General features: G+C 35.3%; 3 protein-coding genes across 3 annotated transcripts; all 3 read left to right on the top strand.

Annotated features, from left to right (window-relative positions):
- Nucleotides 1-185: 185 nt before the first annotated feature.
- LOC124414837 lies at nt 186-3036 on the top strand. Its single transcript, XM_046895932.1, has 3 exons — nt 186-338; nt 494-730; nt 2880-3036. Exons 1-3 carry the CDS (start codon nt 243-245, stop codon nt 3024-3026), a joined length of 480 nt encoding a protein of 159 aa, XP_046751888.1. The 5' UTR covers nt 186-242; the 3' UTR covers nt 3027-3036.
- Nucleotides 3037-5203: 2167 nt separating this feature from the next.
- Nucleotides 5204-6211, top strand: LOC124414486. Its single transcript, XM_046895434.1, has 5 exons — nt 5204-5306; nt 5382-5477; nt 5572-5847; nt 5925-6108; nt 6202-6211. The coding sequence occupies exons 1-5, from the start codon at nt 5204-5206 to the stop codon at nt 6209-6211; spliced, it is 669 nt and encodes a 222-aa protein (XP_046751390.1).
- Nucleotides 6212-9092: 2881 nt separating this feature from the next.
- Nucleotides 9093-12911, top strand: LOC124414836. Its single transcript, XM_046895931.1, has 4 exons — nt 9093-9245; nt 9401-9637; nt 11783-11925; nt 12804-12911. The coding sequence occupies exons 1-4, from the start codon at nt 9150-9152 to the stop codon at nt 12901-12903; spliced, it is 576 nt and encodes a 191-aa protein (XP_046751887.1). The 5' UTR covers nt 9093-9149; the 3' UTR covers nt 12904-12911.
- The last annotated feature ends 6989 nt before the right edge of the window (nt 12912-19900 follow it).

The raw sequence follows: 19900 nt of genomic DNA on the forward strand, positions 1-19900 counted from the left end.
AATTTTTTAGCCCGAGGGTGAATTCCGAGCTGTTCTACGACCCACGAGCCAACTAGAGGACCGAAATGAATTGTACAATGTAATAACACGTCTCGCGCTGTTCGCCCAGGGCAGCTTGGCCTTTCGGGGTGGGGGATGGAGACTTTCTCTGTGACATAATTTCACAGCTGGGGAACACGGCGAGGCTGTTCCAACGGAAGCTGGACCAACTCCAGCATCGGCAGTACCAAACTCTTCGCAGAATGGCGAGGTGGTACGCGACTGGAGGGACCAAAACGATCGGCGTAGTCCTCGTCCTTGCAGCGATCCTCGATATCACGTCGGCCGGATTTCCAGAGGTGAGAACTTCCCGATTACTCATCAATTTCTTCTTCAATTCACCGCCGCACAGAGTCTTTACTATTTTCATTATCTTACAGTAACAAAAAAATAATTTCGCTCTGATTAGTTCTATTGTGAGAAAAGCAATTGACACAAACCTATGAATTCGCAGCACCGCGCCTTCGACGTTGGCTACAATGGCTACCAAAATTTCCAGCCAGTGGTGGGACACCATCGTCCAATAGTCGTCGAGGAGCCGCGCAAGAAGAGCGAGCAAGACTTCAGCAAGATTCCCGGAATTCCCGGTGTGGATTATCCCATTTTCCACAAAGTTCCTCCGACCAGTTTTTCCTGCGCCCACGTTCCATACGCACCTGGAATGTACGCTAATGTTGAAACAGGCTGCCAGGTAATGGAAAAAAAATTTTTAGTTTCAAAAGCTTCTTATTCAAGCTTAATTAGATTTTTCCTCCGTTTATTTTGCTGCATTGGATTATGAATTCAGAATTTTTGAATCGGATATGGTGAAAAATTTTTTGGGAATATTTTTTCGAGCTGTGAAAGCTGCTTCAAAGCTTTTCTGGATTATTTTCCCATTCAGTTTCGCTGCTTTGTACCAAAAACTCGAAGATTTCAGATTCAAATACAATAAAACGTATTTCGAAAATCACTTAAGGGTGAAACTTTATTCAGATATTCAAGTTTTATTAAAGCTCCTTTTGATCATTTTCCTGTCTTACTTGAATTTCTCAGATATAAAATACAACGATTTCAATTTCGCACAGAATCGAACATATTTAGGAACAAATTTTTGATGAAAATCCATTTCTCATGATTCAAGCTTTTTCAAGCTTTTTATCTTTCTTTGCCTCAGATTCAACAAGATTAACGACTTGAATTCAAAACCGCAATCTTGCACGTATCAAAGCTCGTAAATCAGATAACATTTCCTCCATTCAAAAAACATTTCTACGTCCTCTGTCAAGCTCAAAATAATTACGCGCAGCCTTTTAAAATGGAATAATTTTCACCCAAATTCGAAGTGAAAGATATATTTCCAAGTAAAAATATTTCGAGCCTAATAAACCCGAATAAGTCCAATCATTTCCGATTCTTAGCGCCGGATCTCAAGACAGTGACAACGAAGAAGAGTTAGAAAATTTTTAATCACACCTTTGACGTGTCATCCTTATTTTCTACGTCGTGACCTTATTCACCTTATTTTGTCGTCCCTATGACGTGTCCTGATTCTGTAAGGATTAGCCTGATCGCTGTATGCAATCATTACCTTGGCCATTACTCTGCTGCCTCCCTAGGGCTGAGCTGTAATAGAAAATTGAGATGAGCAATATCTTGCTGCAATCTTAATTAGAGCCGTAAAACGTGCCTCACAATCAGGCCAACGCGTGTAGGTAATCAAACATCGTCGGTGTGGAATACTGGACTAAACCAGTCGAGTGTTTGGAAATTATTTTAAATGAGAATTCAAAATCCGAACGTAAAAAAGTGCCGCAGTTTTTCGGTTGATTATCAGAAACGAAAATATGTAATTTTTTTTTTTTTCTCATCTCTTTTTAATAAAGTAAATTTGAAACGGTGAATATAATGAATAAAATACGTGAAACCTTGTTATTTATTTTTTTTATCCGGATTTCATTTCTGTAAACTGAATGCAAAGAATTTTCGTTTTCTCTACAATCGTCGTTGTTGTTGTTGTTGTTTCTTACTTCTACCGGAAATTTAATTATTAAAAAATTATCTAATCCGCGAATACAATATAAATTGCACTCATCAGATATTCATCTGTCGTTTATCTCGCTTTGATGTAATTTTATGGTATTAAAATTTATCGAATTGTTTCGTGATTGCGATGAAATTACAACTAAGTATTAAGTATATAAGAGTTATTAAGAACAATCGTTACGGATTATGTAATCCGAGACAGTTGCAAATTTCGTATTTTTGCCAGTTAAATATCATCCTGCGTTAATTGACGATAAAAAAAAAAAAACAAAAAAAAAAAGGGGGGGGGGGCGAACTAAAAATCGACCAAAAAAATGAAAACAAAAAAGAATGAGAAGAAATTTTCAACATTTTCATTCGCACTTTTTGAATATTTGCATCGTACGAATACGAGATATATTTCTGGAAAGAGAAAAAAAAAATTATTTCGTTTTATGCGCGCGCAGAAAAATGGGAGAGAAAATCAGAGAAACAAATATTCCAACAAGAAACGCGGATCAAGGCTGCAAGTCAGATCCGATCGCATATCATATGGGATCGAATTTATGGAGTTTGTTCGTTTCGCGCTGATGCAGGTGTCTAAGAGATTGTAATATTGTATGATAATGAATGCCTTTCACGCGCGTTCCGAATTGCGAAGAGGCGGCTGATATTACAGGTGTCCTGATAAGTGATACCTCATACTGACTTCGATATTTCTTTCTCTCTCTCTCTCTCTTTCTTTCTTTCTCTCTCTCTCTCTCTCAGCGTTCAGATCCTGCTGCAGAATATAATACAACAATTGAACAATTTTTTTTTATCGCCCACCACACCAGGCATATCACGTCTGTCACGACGGAAGAGAGGGACACCAGGGTGCCTCATTCCTCTGCACAAATGGAACCCTGTTCAACCAGCATGAATTTGCCTGCGATTGGTGGTACAACGTGAATTGCGCCGACGCTCCTTCACTCTACAGGTAATATGATAAATTTATTGCGGATTATTAGAATTTCTTTTATTTTATTATAGAATTATTATTATTTTTGTTTTTCAACATTGACTTGACATTTGTACTGTATATAAATAGGGTCTAAATATATAACCTGAGAAGCCATACATTTATAATTATGTAATTGTAAATCGATATCTTTATATGAATATTTTTGTACACTGTTCGCGTTTTGTAATAAAAATTATATGCCCAGATGAGAGAGAGTTGCCAATTAATATATTATATTTTTAATATGAAATAGTAAGGATTTCAGAATTCAGTCGTGCGAAAACATTGCAAAGTTATTTATACGAATATACTTTTAAGATCAGTCAAGTAAGTTAACACTATGACGAATGCTTGGATTTTTTTGAACTTTGCTTGAGTCCAGAAAAATTTGGAAACTTATCCTTTTTTTCGACCGACGTTGATGTTTTATTCCGAGGTGGACAGAAATCAAAAATAATTCTTCACTGTTCCAGAAAAAAAAATAATGGATAAATTTGCTTTGAAGAAAACTAATAGAAAAGAAAGAAAACAACGTGGATAAAATTAGAACGTAATTCGGTATAAAAATGAAACGAAAATTCCACGAGCCAAATTTTTTGGCGAAATGAACTCAGGTGTTTTTCCGTTATCCGTCAGTACAGTGAGAAATTTGCATCGCCCAATGAAATAACGGTGATCTATAACTCCGACAGTGAGCCACATACCGACGAAAACAGAGGAGATTTTTTCTCGAGGTAACGGGTGTGACTGTCGATGACTTACCGACGGAGAAGAAATCATCTGACGTGAGCATAGGATGATATTCGTTCCCACCGTGTCTTCGATCAGTAGTAAAAGCTATTCACGGTCCTGGCGCTGCACGTTTTGGTAATCAGTAGTCACAGCCGATATTGGCCGTACTGAAAGATCGTCTGACCAGAAACTCTGATTGATATGTAGTCTAGTTTGGCCCAGACAACTCCGGACGGACGCACATTTTAGAAAAAAATGAAAGAATGTCCGTTTCTGTGAATCATAAACTTCTAATCAATGTGCTGGCTGACTAGGCAGGTTGAAGTTAATAAACTATTGGCTTCCGGAAACGACCTGTGAACTTCCGCCCTCCAATCGGATTGGTAGATATAGCTCTGGACAGATATCGGGCTGAAAGACTAACGCATGGGGCTTTCCATGGAATATTTTGTACTTTTTTCCTTATAATTCTGTTAGAAGACGTCAACATCTGTTGATAAGACTGTTAAGAAATTCAGTAATACTTGGTAATTAAATGAAAGGAGATATTTTAAAAGTGGGTTTTTTGATGTCGTCAGTGGAATTTCAACTCACAATCAGTGTTATATGATAAAAATGATAACGGTGACCGACACCGAATAACGAATTCTTGTACCATCATGAAACTCTGGAAAACAGCAATCCTCAAAGCAATGTACGAAAATTTAGAAAAGGTTTCATCTAAAAACTATAAGGAAACGATAATTTTATTCGATTTCATTATTGAAATGTATGAACATCGGTGAAACTATTATGAAAACAGACGCGTGGCCTGATCTCCCGATGATTTTCCAAACTCCGATCTGAATCTTCTATCCGAAACCTACTCGTGATACTTTCTCCATGTCAATCAAGCGAAGATAACCGCTGATCAGGTAATAAAGATCGTGAAGCCGATCGCAAAACTGACGTACAAAGATTTGACGAGGAAAACCTTAACGAAACGAGAACCAAAAAACGAAATAAAGCGCGACTATTCGTCCAGAAATAGTGCGAGGCGATAAGAACATTCGGTATCTTCGATTCTGACATTCTAAGACCTGAATAATCGCTGAATTCGAAAATATTTCACGAGAAGGCATAAAAACAAATTTCCATCGCGTCAGCAAGATCCGTCAAGAAGTTGTAAATGCGTGGAAATGATTTCAACTGAAAAAAAATTTCTTCACACACCGAATTTGCATTTTTGTTCAAAGTTGTGCCATATCAGCTTCCAAATAATACAAGCAATGGAAGCCATTCGTATAGCTAATATTGGGGGTGGGATTCCCCCCCCCCCCCCCCCCCCCCCTACATGAGAAATTATATGATATAAAAGACGCCAGCAACAGCTGCACGCACCAGTTGACACGGTCAGTTTCGCTAAAGACTAACGTCAGCGCAAAAATGACGCGACGGTTTACATCGTTCTTCCTGAAGTTTGCGTGCCTTTTGACCCTGATGGGAATCTTGTGCCCTGCGCCAAACGCCAGCTTCACGCTCCGTTTGAGTAATAAGACAATATCTGAGTACTCGAAGGTTGCAAGAACGAGGAAACTGAGACAAACTTTGTTCTTTGTTCCAGGTAATGACGTACGGGTCCCAGTCTGTACTTCAATATCGTTACAGCAATTGGGTCAGTTGATCGCGGCAGCTTCAACCACGAAAAATGTCACAGATGGTATAGATCTTTCGTCGCTGAGTAGATCGGAAACCAGATACGTATGTGATATTTGTGGAATTTGGCTGATCTATACATTTCATTGGATTCACAGATTCACCTATGAATCGGATCTACAACCAAAGTAAAATCAACACGCCACTTCCGGAAGGCTACGCCCCATATCGCAACTCGAGTGTAGCCTATAAGGTTTACGAGAAGGAGGTATCGTGGGTGGAGGCGAAAAAGCTATGCGAGAAGGATGGTGCGCGTTTGGGGATAGCTGATAGCCAAGAGACGTACATCTATTTCATTCACCTGCCGAGTAACGGAAAAAGAATACACGTAGGCATTTACCGTCTATTCGACAAATGGGTCAGCGTTCGAGACGGTGAGTTTCAATTTCTCAAAATCCTGATTATATGTGAATTCTACGTGAAATAATCGATCGATTCTTTCATTCTACAGGATCCGTTGTAAATGATATACCATTTGAAAGTGGTCACGTTGACCTGAATCACGGATGTGTCAGAACAAGAACGTGGGATGGTCTTCTCGAAACTATCCCTTGCCACCGCAACGAAACATACTCTCAAGCCGACTCGCCATTAGGGTATTATCTCTGCGAGATTGAAATTCCGGAAAACACCTTGTGAGAAATATTCTCCAGTTGACGTGGTCGGCGCCCGGGCTAAACAAAACCGAGAAAATCGGCTAAGTAATAAAGGATTCTCTTTAATTGCAGTAAACGATAATGAAATATTGTACGCATATTTAATAAAATCTTCAAATACTGTTCATGTTTGGAGAAGGTATTTTTTCTTGCCTTTACCAAGTAAATTAATTCTGTTACTTACCTCGGGTCAAAAGTCACGTGACGTCAAATAAGTCTAAGAAACACACGTCATCGAATCAATGTATGAGAGGTCAGAAATGTTATCATTTCGTAACATGAACAAAAATAAAAAAATTCAGTCGAGCTCTACAGCATAGGAATATAAAAGCATCAGTGAGATTGTTACAAAAATTCAGGCTCTGCTAAATCCATCGATGATTCTTCAGATTTCGATGTACTGGAACGTGATATTCTTAATGCTCGTAAAATTTAATTCGTAATTCAAAGTAATAAAAAATATTCATTTTATTGGTAACTTGTAACTAGGCGAAAAAAGAAATAATAACACTCATCCAACTGAAATTTACATATTTACAATAAAAATATTTTCATTATAAATTCCCTACCTGATGAGTATCGGATGTTTTTCTTTCTCCCTTTGATATTTTAAGTTAACAGCGAGCCGTCAGGAAAAATGTTCATTGATATTTCTGTACTCGGTATGTCAACCGCCTACCTTATCGGTCGGGTGAGGTTCGGGAGGGATCCAGAATAAGACCGATATTGTAGGAGGACTGCCGTGCCACTCACCGATATCTATTCGAAAAGCTTCAATTATCCCCCACGTGCAATTGAATGGAAGAATGCATAATTTCGTCTGCGCTACCTGATCGAGTGTTTTCTTTTTTTTCAACCACCTGTGGTCACAATTTGAAGTTTTTTATTTCTCTTTTTATTTATAAATTTATTTGTGTCATTCGAGACGAGTTAAAATATGATAAAAGTATCTGCGTTAAGTAGAATTTTCAATGAGGAGTAAAAAATTACTAATTATCAATTCAATTTGTTATCTGGAAAGTGAAAAGTACAAACTACAATTGCTATTTTTAGCTAAAAAATATCAATTTCAAATATGTCATACGAATGTCATTATAATCGGTTTTCTTTCTGATTACGAATCATAAATGTATTCAAAATCGAGTTTTCTCCTCATCGCATATCACGTCATTGATTATAGTTGAATAAACCTTACCGAAAAAATTAGAAATAAGTTCGATCGACTATTCGTAAATAAGTAAAAAGATCAAGTTTATTGTTTGTTTTTCAATTTTATGACTGTCAGAAATTCAACGAGTTACCAAATTGTAGAAAGGATTGTGAGCATAACTGTCTTCGGTCAATTTTATCACAAAAATAAAATCACTCGAGCGTACAGTTTTGAATTTGTAATAAAAAATCTAGAATCTGAAACTGTAATTATTTCCAATGGTAACCCGGATTGTGGAAAATCGATCAAACCAATCGATGAGCAGAGTCGTAAAAAGTTATGTCCCTTTCCTAAATCATTGGATGCACGTACGTTGAAATAGACACTCGGTTCATATATCGTGCGATCTGAATAAGCCAAATGAAGCTATCACAACATCTAATCTCAATTATAAAACATTTCTGTCTATACATTGCGCAACGAACGGGAGTAAACAACCGGTATCCAGTGTATAAGTGTTCCTTCTACGTACCGATGTAATCTGCGGCAATTAAATCGCACGGTGATGACTCGAGTACTTCGTCAAGTAAAAGCGGGGAAAAAGTTGTGAGGAAAATGCGTAATCCTCGACCAACGTCGTCGCGCATTCCGAGCTACTGATCACGAGTTACGGATATTCGCATTCTCACACAGACACACTTCCGATCGTGAAATTTCTCTTGTGTACCGTTTTTGAAAAGGATCTAAAAGTACGAGGGAAAAGTTGTCGGAAAATCAGGTTGAATTGATTACAAATTAAGTCGTATAGCGTAAAAAAAAAACCTCATTTTCTGCTGAATGAAGTGAAGGTTTCGAATTCATTGAATTTTTTGGTGCTAACTTGAGTATATTGAATTTCGAAACATGATTGATGGCCGTTTTTTTTTTCATCACAGCTGAATTACAGAATTTTCACATTACGAGGATTACGAGGATTTCATGGGTTTTTGCTGGCTACGATTTTGGTCTTTTTTATATTCTGGGTTTTCCGTACTTCGACTTTGCACAAGTTCAAATTCTGTGAAATAGATTCTCACATTTTTGAAGCGCCGAACGAACGAGCGTAAGAATATAAATATAATAAAAAATGGAAGCGCTACAATATCGATTTTTTTAAGAAGCGGTCATTTAATTTATACAATTTAAAAATGTAGAAAGTCAAAGTTCGTGGTTTTGGTCCTCTTATCAATCGGCTGTCCTAGTTTTTTACCCCGAGCCGAGCTAACCCCTTGATGCTACGATTCAATTCCAATCACTCCACATTTTCATCCCCAATCATTAACTTTTTGTATTTTTCTATTTCTAGAGAGAAAAAAAGAAGTCATTCTGATCACCCTTAAAATGAAAAGTTGATCTCCACGTTTTGAACCTTAGAGAATCACCTCCAATCATTTCAAGACATTTTCTTTGTCTGATTTCAGACAAATTTTAACGATTTTGGTATGAGCGCCGAGAGAAGTCGTCGCTTTCAGGTAGTTTTCAAAATGATAAAAAATCCTTACATTTCTATCTAACACGATATCCGAGGGCTGTGAAAGCGTTAATCACGAATCTGAATTTGTAGTTCGCAGTTCGAAACCGCTTGTTCAAATTTTTTAGCCCGAGGGTGAATTCCGAGCTGTTCTACGACCCACGAGCCAACTAGAGGACCGAAATGAATTGTACAATGTAATAACACGTCTCGCGCTGTTCGCCCAGGGCAGCTTGGCCTTTCGGGGTGGGGGATGGAGACTTTCTCTGTGACATAATTTCACAGCTGGGGAACACGGCGAGGCTGTTCCAACGGAAGCTGGACCAACTCCAGCATCGGCAGTACCAAACTCTTCGCAGAATGGCGAGGTGGTACGCGACTGGAGGGACCAAAACGATCGGCGTAGTCCTCGTCCTTGCAGCGATCCTCGATATCACGTCGGCCGGATTTCCAGAGGTGAGAACTTCCCGATTACTCATCAATTTCTTCTTCAATTCACCGCCGCACAGAGTCTTTACTATTTTCATTATCTTACAGTAACAAAAAAATAATTTCGCTCTGATTAGTTCTATTGTGAGAAAAGCAATTGACACAAACCTATGAATTCGCAGCACCGCGCCTTCGACGTTGGCTACAATGGCTACCAAAATTTCCAGCCAGTGGTGGGACACCATCGTCCAATAGTCGTCGAGGAGCCGCGCAAGAAGAGCGAGCAAGACTTCAGCAAGATTCCCGGAATTCCCGGTGTGGATTATCCCATTTTCCACAAAGTTCCTCCGACCAGTTTTTCCTGCGCCCACGTTCCATACGCACCTGGAATGTACGCTAATGTTGAAACAGGCTGCCAGGTAATGGAAAAAAAATTTTTAGTTTCAAAAGCTTCTTATTCAAGCTTAATTAGATTTTTCCTCCGTTTATTTTGCTGCATTGGATTATGAATTCAGAATTTTTGAATCGGATATGGTGAAAAATTTTTTGGGAATATTTTTTCGAGCTGTGAAAGCTGCTTCAAAGCTTTTCTGGATTATTTTCCCATTCAGTTTCGCTGCTTTGTACCAAAAACTCGAAGATTTCAGATTCAAATACAATAAAACGTATTTCGAAAATCACTTAAGGGTGAAACTTTATTCAGATATTCAAGTTTTATTAAAGCTCCTTTTGATCATTTTCCTGTCTTACTTGAATTTCTCAGATATAAAATACAACGATTTCAATTTCGCACAGAATCGAACATATTTAGGAACAAATTTTTGATGAAAACCCATTTCTCATGATTCAAGCTTTTTCAAGCTTTTTATCTTTCTTTGCCTCAGATTCAACAAGATTAACGACTTGAATTCAAAACCGCAATCTTGCACGTATCAAAGCTCGTAAATCAGATAACATTTCCTCCATTCAAAAAACATTTCTACGTCCTCTGTCAAGCTCAAAATAATTACGCGCAGCCTTTTAAAATGGAATAATTTTCACCCAAATTCGAAGTGAAAGATATATTTCCAAGTAAAAATATTTCGAGCCTAATAAACCCGAATAAGTCCAATCATTTCCGATTCTTAGCGCCGGATCTCAAGACAGTGACAACGAAGAAGAGTTAGAAAATTTTTAATCACACCTTTGACGTGTCATCCTTATTTTCTACGTCGTGACCTTATTCACCTTATTTTGTCGTCCCTATGACGTGTCCTGATTCTGTAAGGATTAGCCTGATCGCTGTATGCAATCATTACCTTGGCCATTACTCTGCTGCCTCCCTAGGGCTGAGCTGTAATAGAAAATTGAGATGAGCAATATCTTGCTGCAATCTTAATTAGAGCCGTAAAACGTGCCTCACAATCAGGCCAACGCGTGTAGGTAATCAAACATCGTCGGTGTGGAATACTGGACTAAACCAGTCGAGTGTTTGGAAATTATTTTAAATGAGAATTCAAAATCCGAACGTAAAAAAGTGCCGCAGTTTTTCGGTTGATTATCAGAAACGAAAATATGTAATTTTTTTTTTTTTCTCATCTCTTTTTAATAAAGTAAATTTGAAACGGTGAATATAATGAATAAAATACGTGAAACCTTGTTATTTATTTTTTTTATCCGGATTTCATTTCTGTAAACTGAATGCAAAGAATTTTCGTTTTCTCTACAATCGTCGTTGTTGTTGTTGTTGTTTCTTACTTCTACCGGAAATTTAATTATTAAAAAATTATCTAATCCGCGAATACAATATAAATTGCACTCATCAGATATTCATCTGTCGTTTATCTCGCTTTGATGTAATTTTATGGTATTAAAATTTATCGAATTGTTTCGTGATTGCGATGAAATTACAACTAAGTATTAAGTATATAAGAGTTATTAAGAACAATCGTTACGGATTATGTAATCCGAGACAGTTGCAAATTTCGTATTTTTGCCAGTTAAATATCATCCTGCGTTAATTGACAAAAAAAAAAAAAAAAAAAAAAAGGGGGGGGGGGGCGAACTAAAAATCGACCAAAAAAATGAAAACAAAAAAGAATGAGAAGAAATTTTCAACATTTTCATTCGCACTTTTGGAATATTTGCATCGTACGAATACGAGATATATTTCTGGAAAGAGAAAAAAAAAATCATTTCGTTTTATGTGCGCGCAGAAAAATGGGAGAGAAAATCAGAGAAACAAATATTCCAACAAGAAACGCGGATCAAGGCTGCAAGTCAGATCCGATCGCATATCATATGGGATCGAATTTATGGAGTTTGTTCGTTTCGCGCTGATGCAGGTGTCTAAGAGATTGTAATATTGTATGATAATGAATGCCTTTCACGCGCGTTCCGAATTGCGAAGAGGCGGCTGATATTACAGGTGTCCTGATAAGTGATACCTCATACTGACTTCGATATTTCTTTCTCTCTCTCTCTCTCTTTCTTTCTTTCTCTCTCTCTCTCTCTCAGCGTTCAGATCCTGCTGCAGAATATAATACAACAATTGAACAATTTTTTTTTATCGCCCACCACACCAGGCATATCACGTCTGTCACGACGGAAGAGAGGGACACCAGGGTGCCTCATTCCTCTGCACAAATGGAACCCTGTTCAACCAGCATGAATTTGCCTGCGATTGGTGGTACAACGTGAATTGCGCCGACGCTCCTTCACTCTACAGGTAATATGATAAATTTATTGCGGATTATTAGAATTACTTTTATTTTATCAAATTTTTCAATATATGTATAATTAAAAAATTATTTGGTGGAAAAAAATTCAAGTAAAGATATGAAACTTTGAAGAAACTACAAAGTTTCGAATGTCCGGAAAGTCGACGCCTTCAAATTTTCAACTTTACTTTCAAGTATCGGGTTAAAAAGATTCAGAGTTCAACCCCAGCCAAAAAATTTTTATGACAAAATAGAAAAGCTTCAACAATCCGTTGAATAAAACTTGCCTGAAACCGTTAAACAAGAAAAAAAAAAAAAAAAAAAAAAAACAATTCTTCAACTGTTTCAAAGGTATAATTTATTTTTTTTTATCAAATACATATATTTTATCTGTGCCAATTTTGAAATGATTTGATTTCACACCGCGAAGGAATAATCCTTCGACCGAAATATATCAGCATATCAAAAAACAGGTGAATAAATAAAACTGTTCCAAAGTAATATAATAAATAAGGTATGCAAAAAAAAGTTTTTGCGGTTTGGTGCAAATTCGCTTTTAATCATGTACTCATTGATTGCACGACTTATTGTTACGGAGCAGGCTGTGAAACTGGACTCGATATATAGACGCGTGTAAAACGAGCTGTGAATGTAGTTTAAATGTGACTTTCTATTTCGTTGGGATCAAAGCACGTATCTATCCGAGTTTTATATAGATTCGTTTCGTAACCTTGCAAAGTGAGCTGCAGCCCAGATTTTATATACGTAGGATAATACACACATACGTGCCGCAAATTATATAATAAAACAATATATATATATATATATATATATACCGTCAGAAAAGTGTTACATGTTCATTCATCAATTATTCATGAAATTTCAGCCTGAATTTGGATCCAACGAAGAATCCCTTCGTCCCGAAAAAGAAACCGGAAGAGGAGTTGCAATCACGTCAGGATAAGTTCAAGATCGCAATTTTTTAAACATTTTAGTCAAATAGATTTAAAAAAATTGTTAATAAAATCAACTTTAAAAATATTGAAAAACCGTTTTGTATAACAACGCGTTTATGATTGACAAATGGCTAGCAAACCGGACAAAGATTTTTCAAAACAAAATATCAATTACTGTGTTTTTTTTTTTTTTTTTGTTTTTTTTCTTTAACATGGGGTAAAAGGTTTTTTTTCTTGATACTAACCCTCGTTTCGTGTCGCGAAATAGTGCAAAAATCGTCCACATAAGTGATTTTCTTTTCTTCTTTCTCTCTTCTATAAAGATACTGAACTTTTTGGCAATAATATATATTTGCACTTTCGAGTGAAACGAGATCGGCTTTTAAACTATTATTTATTCGCTTATTTTTATAAATTATTAATATTACCATCGTATAAACCATTGCAATTATTCGCGAATTATTTATATGGCAACCCTGAAGATTTGTTTTTTAAAAATATGTAATTATAATAACTGTGTATTGATAAGTATCGATTGTGAGGCTATGTAATGCTATATATTATTGCACATATACATGAGCCATAACTTGTGAGTGTATAATTTTCTAACGTTGGCTGATTTCAGCAAACTCGTGTGAAATCGGTGGACCGAATCTCTTTGCTCTCAAATTTCCACCACTCGTATATATCATATGTATATAAAACATATATAATACATAATACAGAAAGTCACCGTTTTCACCGATATTCCTGAAATAGTCGAAACGTACATACGCGTATGGCAGTTATCATATTTTATATGTACAGATTTATTTCTAAATGTATACATATTTATATACATATATATATATATAGATTTACCCACGCTATATTTATTGTCACGATATTATTATATAGATAATATATAAAATTAGATAAGCATATTAATGTTATACTTTTGATAATTCGGATAATCGCGATAACTAAAATCCTTATCGTCAATATTATTCCAACTATTCATAATATGTTTGATCAGAATATTATGTATGAATAAAGAAAATTTATCCAGCAGAATGGAATGTTTATTAATAATTTAAATTTTAGTTTTCATATTATTCGGAAAATTTAATATCAAATCAAATACCTGACGAATTTATGCAACTAAATAAAAGGAAACAAATGAGGAAAAGAAAAAAAAACTATTTGCATAAAAACTAAACTTCGTTCACCGAATAATTTATGAAATAAATATTATCTTACTGTTTTTTTTTTTCTTCCATTTCTCACTTTAACACAATCACTCGATTTAAGAGATATTATTTTTGAAAGACTAATATATTTCACGAGTCTAATTAAGAGTAGGAAAAAAAAATTTTTTTTTCTCAACGTTCGTGAAATCTGTAATAATTTTTTTTAGATAAATGACAACTGTTGAAAATTGCGTTTACTGCAATTAGAGAGTCACCGATAAAATCGGTTCGTTTACGACTAATTATCCCCCTGCCATCAGGCCGTGCATCAATTCCCAGGAATCGGGTATACACTAATTGCGAAATTAACGTCTCTTGCAATTATACGTTCAGTTTTTACGACTAAAACAGAATAACTTCTAGGTATAAGTATATACAGTTATTATTCTAAATGTCAACCGATTAGTTAAGCGCATGTTTCAAATTTACATAAGCTTAGACAAATGAATGAATATATAATTTTTTTTAATACAACTCAATTTTAAATACCTATTAAAATTCTTTGACGTTTTATAATAAAAAGAAACAAGCCTGATAGATAAATATTCGTATCCGATAAGAAAATTTGGCTGAAATAAACAGAGAGGATTAATATTATCTAAACTCGTGTGATTAAGAATTTTCAACAACTGGGAATTGACCTGATTTTTTTAATTTATTTTATTTTTTTATTTCTTATCTTGTTAATTGAGATAAATTTTTTATGAAAAAGAAATGAAATAGAATTAAAAGTCAATGACATTCGAAAGAGGTCTGTTTGTGTCAAATATGGACCGAGAAAAAACAAACACAACAAAAACAATAATAACCATAATAATAGTGAGAGAAGATAATTATTTCGAAGATAAACGATATTTCACAGACATTTGCAAAACATATAATATATTAACAAAATTTCTTCCCTCTGGATAATTATCTCTCCTAATTATCCAACGATGTAGAAGTAGATTTAGAACATAAGTAGAAGAAAAGAAAATTAAACAAAGAAGAGGGATGAAAAAAAAAGAAAAAAAAAAAAAAACCTCAACACTAAGTAAAAGAATGAAAATTCTCGCGGGCAATACAACGAGTTTGCGCAAATTCTTTACATATCGTGTGTATAGTGGGTACCGGATTTTGCATAATAGACCATATGGTATGCAATAAATGCAATAAGCCAACTTGCTCTTTACGTCGAACAGTTTCTCACACCTGGCTAACACATTCGGCTTGCAGCAACAATGACGATTTGCAATTTTTCCAGGGGGGGGGGGGGGGGGGGAGAAAAACATTGCACGTTAATAATAATAATAATAATAAGAGAGAGAGAGAAAAAAAACACGGCTTATTAGTTACATTTTTATGTAAAAGAATTTTCTTCTTTTTTTTTCTTCTCTATTTTTGTTCAAAATTTAATGAAATTTTCTTTAAAGATGTTTGGCATCAATTTCCCTGGACGAGGTAAATTTATGCGAAATCCTGAACGTGCCTTTCGTTTAATTAAAAAACGATTTCACGCGTGCAAACAAACTGTAATGCAATAAGTGCATAAAAAAATTTTAATCGCACACGAAGATTTCACGCGCAATAAAAATTCATCGGACAATCATTGCCGGCTGTATTCGCAAGATCTTCGTACTGATTATTATTATTATTTTTTTTTTTTTATTTCACTTACTCTGTTATCTTTTAATTCATTACGAAAGTTATTCGGTAACGAAGATTGATCGAGTAATCGGGATTGAAAATTTACTCGAAACGGTAAAAAACATAAAATGTATAAAAATGCAAGTGAAGAGAAATGAAAAAAAAAAAAAGAAAATATAAGTGAGAAATTTTACTTTTTTCACATCTTAGCTGTTGTTTTTTACCTTTACTTTTCTCTCTCATTCTCTCTCTCTCTCTCGCGTTCAACTTTTAATTTTATTCTACTTTAACCTCGTTTGTTACCTTTTACTACTTTTAGGGTATAAAATCCGCGGCCATTTAACAAGTCTCTTAGCTAATCCCGGATTACCAGCGTACCTTTGTTCACCCGTTGAACAAAAATGGGTGAACAACGTAAAAGAGAATAGGAAAGAGAATCGAGAGGGAACAAAAAAATTTGAAAAAAAAGAAGAAGAAAAATAAAACGAAAGAAAGAAAGAAAGAAAACGTTTCCTAAGCTTAGCGGAATAATACGGTTACAAATCCACCCGCCTACTCGTTACGTTCAAGGCACTTTACCGACTTACTAATTGTTACTTGTTGTACGTTAGTTTGTTATGTTTGCGACACGTAATTACAAGCCGCTGTTGCTATACTCCGAGTTACAGAGAAGCCCGCCTGAATTCCCACCAATTATCCGTGCCTAAAAATCGTTTCTCAATTTTTCCCAAATCTTGTGTATAATCACAGGTTGCCACTTTTACTACAATAAAAGTGTAAGTAAGTAAAAAGAATTTAAACCGTTTGCACAATTATTGTTTGAATTCTTTGAATTCTTATTTCTAACGATCTAACGATAATTCTTGATCCAATTTTTCGGAGACAAAGAAAATAAGGGAGAAAGAGAGGGAAAAAAAAAGTTTCGTTCATCTGCAGAAATAAATTTGCAGAATAAACAATGGATAGACGAGGAAACTTTCATCGCAGATTATTCGCACGTATCGCGAGGTAAATTGCTTTTTTTTTTCTTTCTTTTTCTTTTTCTTTCTTTCTTTCTTTCTTGGGTTTTGTGATATATGCATAATTCTACCATCGCCTCGTTTACAATAATCCCGTATAAAGGAACAATGGTGAACGTGTCTTAGATCCGATGAGGATAACCGAACGAATCATGCCGATAAATAAACGGAGAAATTGCGAGTATGTATATTGTGTGTGAAAAAAAAAAAAAAGTGAATTTTCTTCGGATGAAAAACGATCATATATATAGAAACGATGATAGTAAACTATGAAGTTTGGTAAGTAAAAAAAAATCCGAATACGCAGAAAATCGTTTAATTTTTCGCCTCATACTCATCGGCCGATTTTATTTATATAATTTTTATAATAATTCTTGATACGCGCTGCGCTAAAGTTTTGCTTTTTTTCCTCCGCGCACTTTATAAAACTGTGGGATCGGAATTGTCAGCGATCACTATGAAGCGTTGTATTCTCCGCGAGAGCATAGAAGGTGAGCACAACGAGCCTTTGGTGAATGTACCACAGGATGAAGGTATAAGAATATCTATAGTTATACTATAGATACCTATGATACTATTAAAGTCATAACGCGTTTCTAGAGGAGAGTACATTCAGCTGCACACTTGAGTCATACGACTTGTTAGAAAGCAGCTCGGTATTAAATCTATATATACATATATATATATATATATTACGAGGAACTATTTGAACATGAATTTATACTTTTATAATACATAAAGCGCAAACAATGGCCTCTTTGTAAATTGCACGATGGATAATGTGTGAAACCAAAAAAACGAAAAAAAAAAGAAATAAAAATCCAAAAAAAAAAAAAAAAAAAAAACAAGAGCAAGGAATAAAAGAAAAAGATAATAATTACAGGTGAAAAAAATCACCTTTTCACCTGAAAGTCACGAGGTTTACGAAACGCACTGGTCGATTCGTTATTTCCGCGTTACGAAACTTTACGTTTCGGTAAGGAAAGAGAAAAAAAAAAAAAAAAAAAAAAAAACACCGGTCTTTACCACTATTCGAAGATGTCAGAATTTTTTATACAGTTATATAGATTTTTGTATTATTTTTCATTGATTTGTCTTCTCCAGTTTAAATTTCTCTTCAATTTTACATTCGCTAATTACACCTTCGTCATCGTCATAATCGCTAATTTTATTTATCGTAATCGGATCAAGGCTGTACAGTAGATTTTGCGTCGAGCTAAAGTTCCGGTTTAAAAGTGTAGAGAAAGAGAGTTTAAACAAAATGTTAATAAGAAGTAAGAAAAAAAAAAAAAAAAAAAAAAAAAAACAGCAGCGTGTATTTTAATCGGGAGAAAAAACGCGTTTTTATATTTTGGTAAAGAAAAAAGAAGAAACAAATTTTGTAGCCCGTATTCTTTTGTCGAAATACGTTGATAAAATGCTAATTTGAGAATATTTGAATAATAAAAATAGATTCTGAAATAAAAATCATTGCAAATAAGTATCGATTGTTAATATGTCAAGATAAATAATTAACAATTAACTAATCATTATTCTTACGAAAAGAAGAAACAAAAACGAGAGTTATCCTGACAATAAGTCAAAAACTTTCATGCCCTAGTCTTATCACGGTTTATTTACATCTCAAAATGATCTATGATATTTCGTATGACTGTTAAAATATGGAAAAATATAATTTTAGAATATCTCAGACTCGAATTATCGAGTCGGCACTAATATTAGGCCACTTTTTTGTTCAGATTAGTGATCAGGGATCCCAAAAATCCTCGAGTAAAAAGTTTCGGTAGGAATAATCGAATTTTTGATAGTTTTTCCGATCTTACATCCGTCATATTCGATCCACCGTCTTGGATTAAAGAAACGATCAAATTCTAACTCCAGATTCGTGATCAGCGATCGCAAGAATTCAGGGCAAAATATTGATCTAGACAAAGAGAAGAAGAAAAAAAAAAAAAAAAAAAAAACAGATTTGCTGAAAAACTAGAGGACTAAAAAAAAAAAAAGAAATCGAATTGCGAAAAAACGGAGTCCTTTATTAGGGTGTGTACGGATAAAGTAGCGGTTGGTTTAAAACCGATTCACTTTCCCACGCCCGAACCAAACGTGCAATGCACTGCAGCCAAGGAGTTCCCTTTGCAAGTATGTAAGGCTGAACTTGCGTTATATAGTCGGTGGAAAATCTAGGTACGAATATCGAGGGTTGGGTGTGTGGGTGAGATTCTAGGCGTTCATGCAGCGACGTCGAGGACAAGGAGAAGCCTGCCAGGATATCTGGCCATGAGAAAAGTGGCGGTGCATGGAGTTGTAGGTATGCACATTGATTCAGGACTCGCTTGTCGCTTATAGAGACTGTGACGCAATTGATTGACGGTGGTGAGAAGAATTTTTTATCTATTCGAAAATATTTTATCATGGGAATTGGATTTTGCAAGGACGAAATTTTATTTTATTATAGGTATTATTAAGGGGGAAGAAAAAATTTGAATGAATAGATAAAAGTTAAGTGTAAAAGGAAGTTGAGGAGGGAGGGAAGGAGGTAATTTTAAAATACTGCGTAAGTAATGTAAAGATCAGAGAAACGCATTATGGGAATTGATTCGTAGATTGAATTACACCAATTTATGTACTCCGTTGAATTTAGAGCAGCAATTTGCTCCGGGATTTAACCATTTTTTATTCACTTCTTTATTATTCTTTGACGTAAAGTTACGGAGGCGTTTCAATAACTCTTCGTAATCGCGGTGCTGAGTGTCGGTTTGAGCGATAAATTTATGGACGTTCTATTTTGCAATCTCCGAGTATACAAAGTTCTTCAACTTATTCGTTGAAACCGAAACTTTAGAATTTTTAGACACGTAAAAATTGGAATAAAAAGAATTCGGTTTCTCTCTCGAGATAAAAGAAAACTTTGAAGAAAGAAAGAAACTCGGTTATTGCTCTTCGAGATTTTCTTCCATCGCTTCGAATTGATCATTTTCGATCAGCCTAAATCCAGCGATTTTCAAAATTCTCACGTACGATTCTTTTTGCGCAATGGCGATTCTAGTGCCTACGTGAAAGTAAATTATCGGTGAATATTTAAGGAACGTCGTCGTCGTAGCTCGATCGCTTTGTTTCTCTTTATTTAAACTTTGGTCTTCTGCACTTTTTCGG

This window comes from Diprion similis, chromosome 14 (genome assembly GCF_021155765.1).
Source record: "Diprion similis isolate iyDipSimi1 chromosome 14, iyDipSimi1.1, whole genome shotgun sequence".
Taxonomy (NCBI): domain Eukaryota; kingdom Metazoa; phylum Arthropoda; class Insecta; order Hymenoptera; family Diprionidae; genus Diprion; species Diprion similis.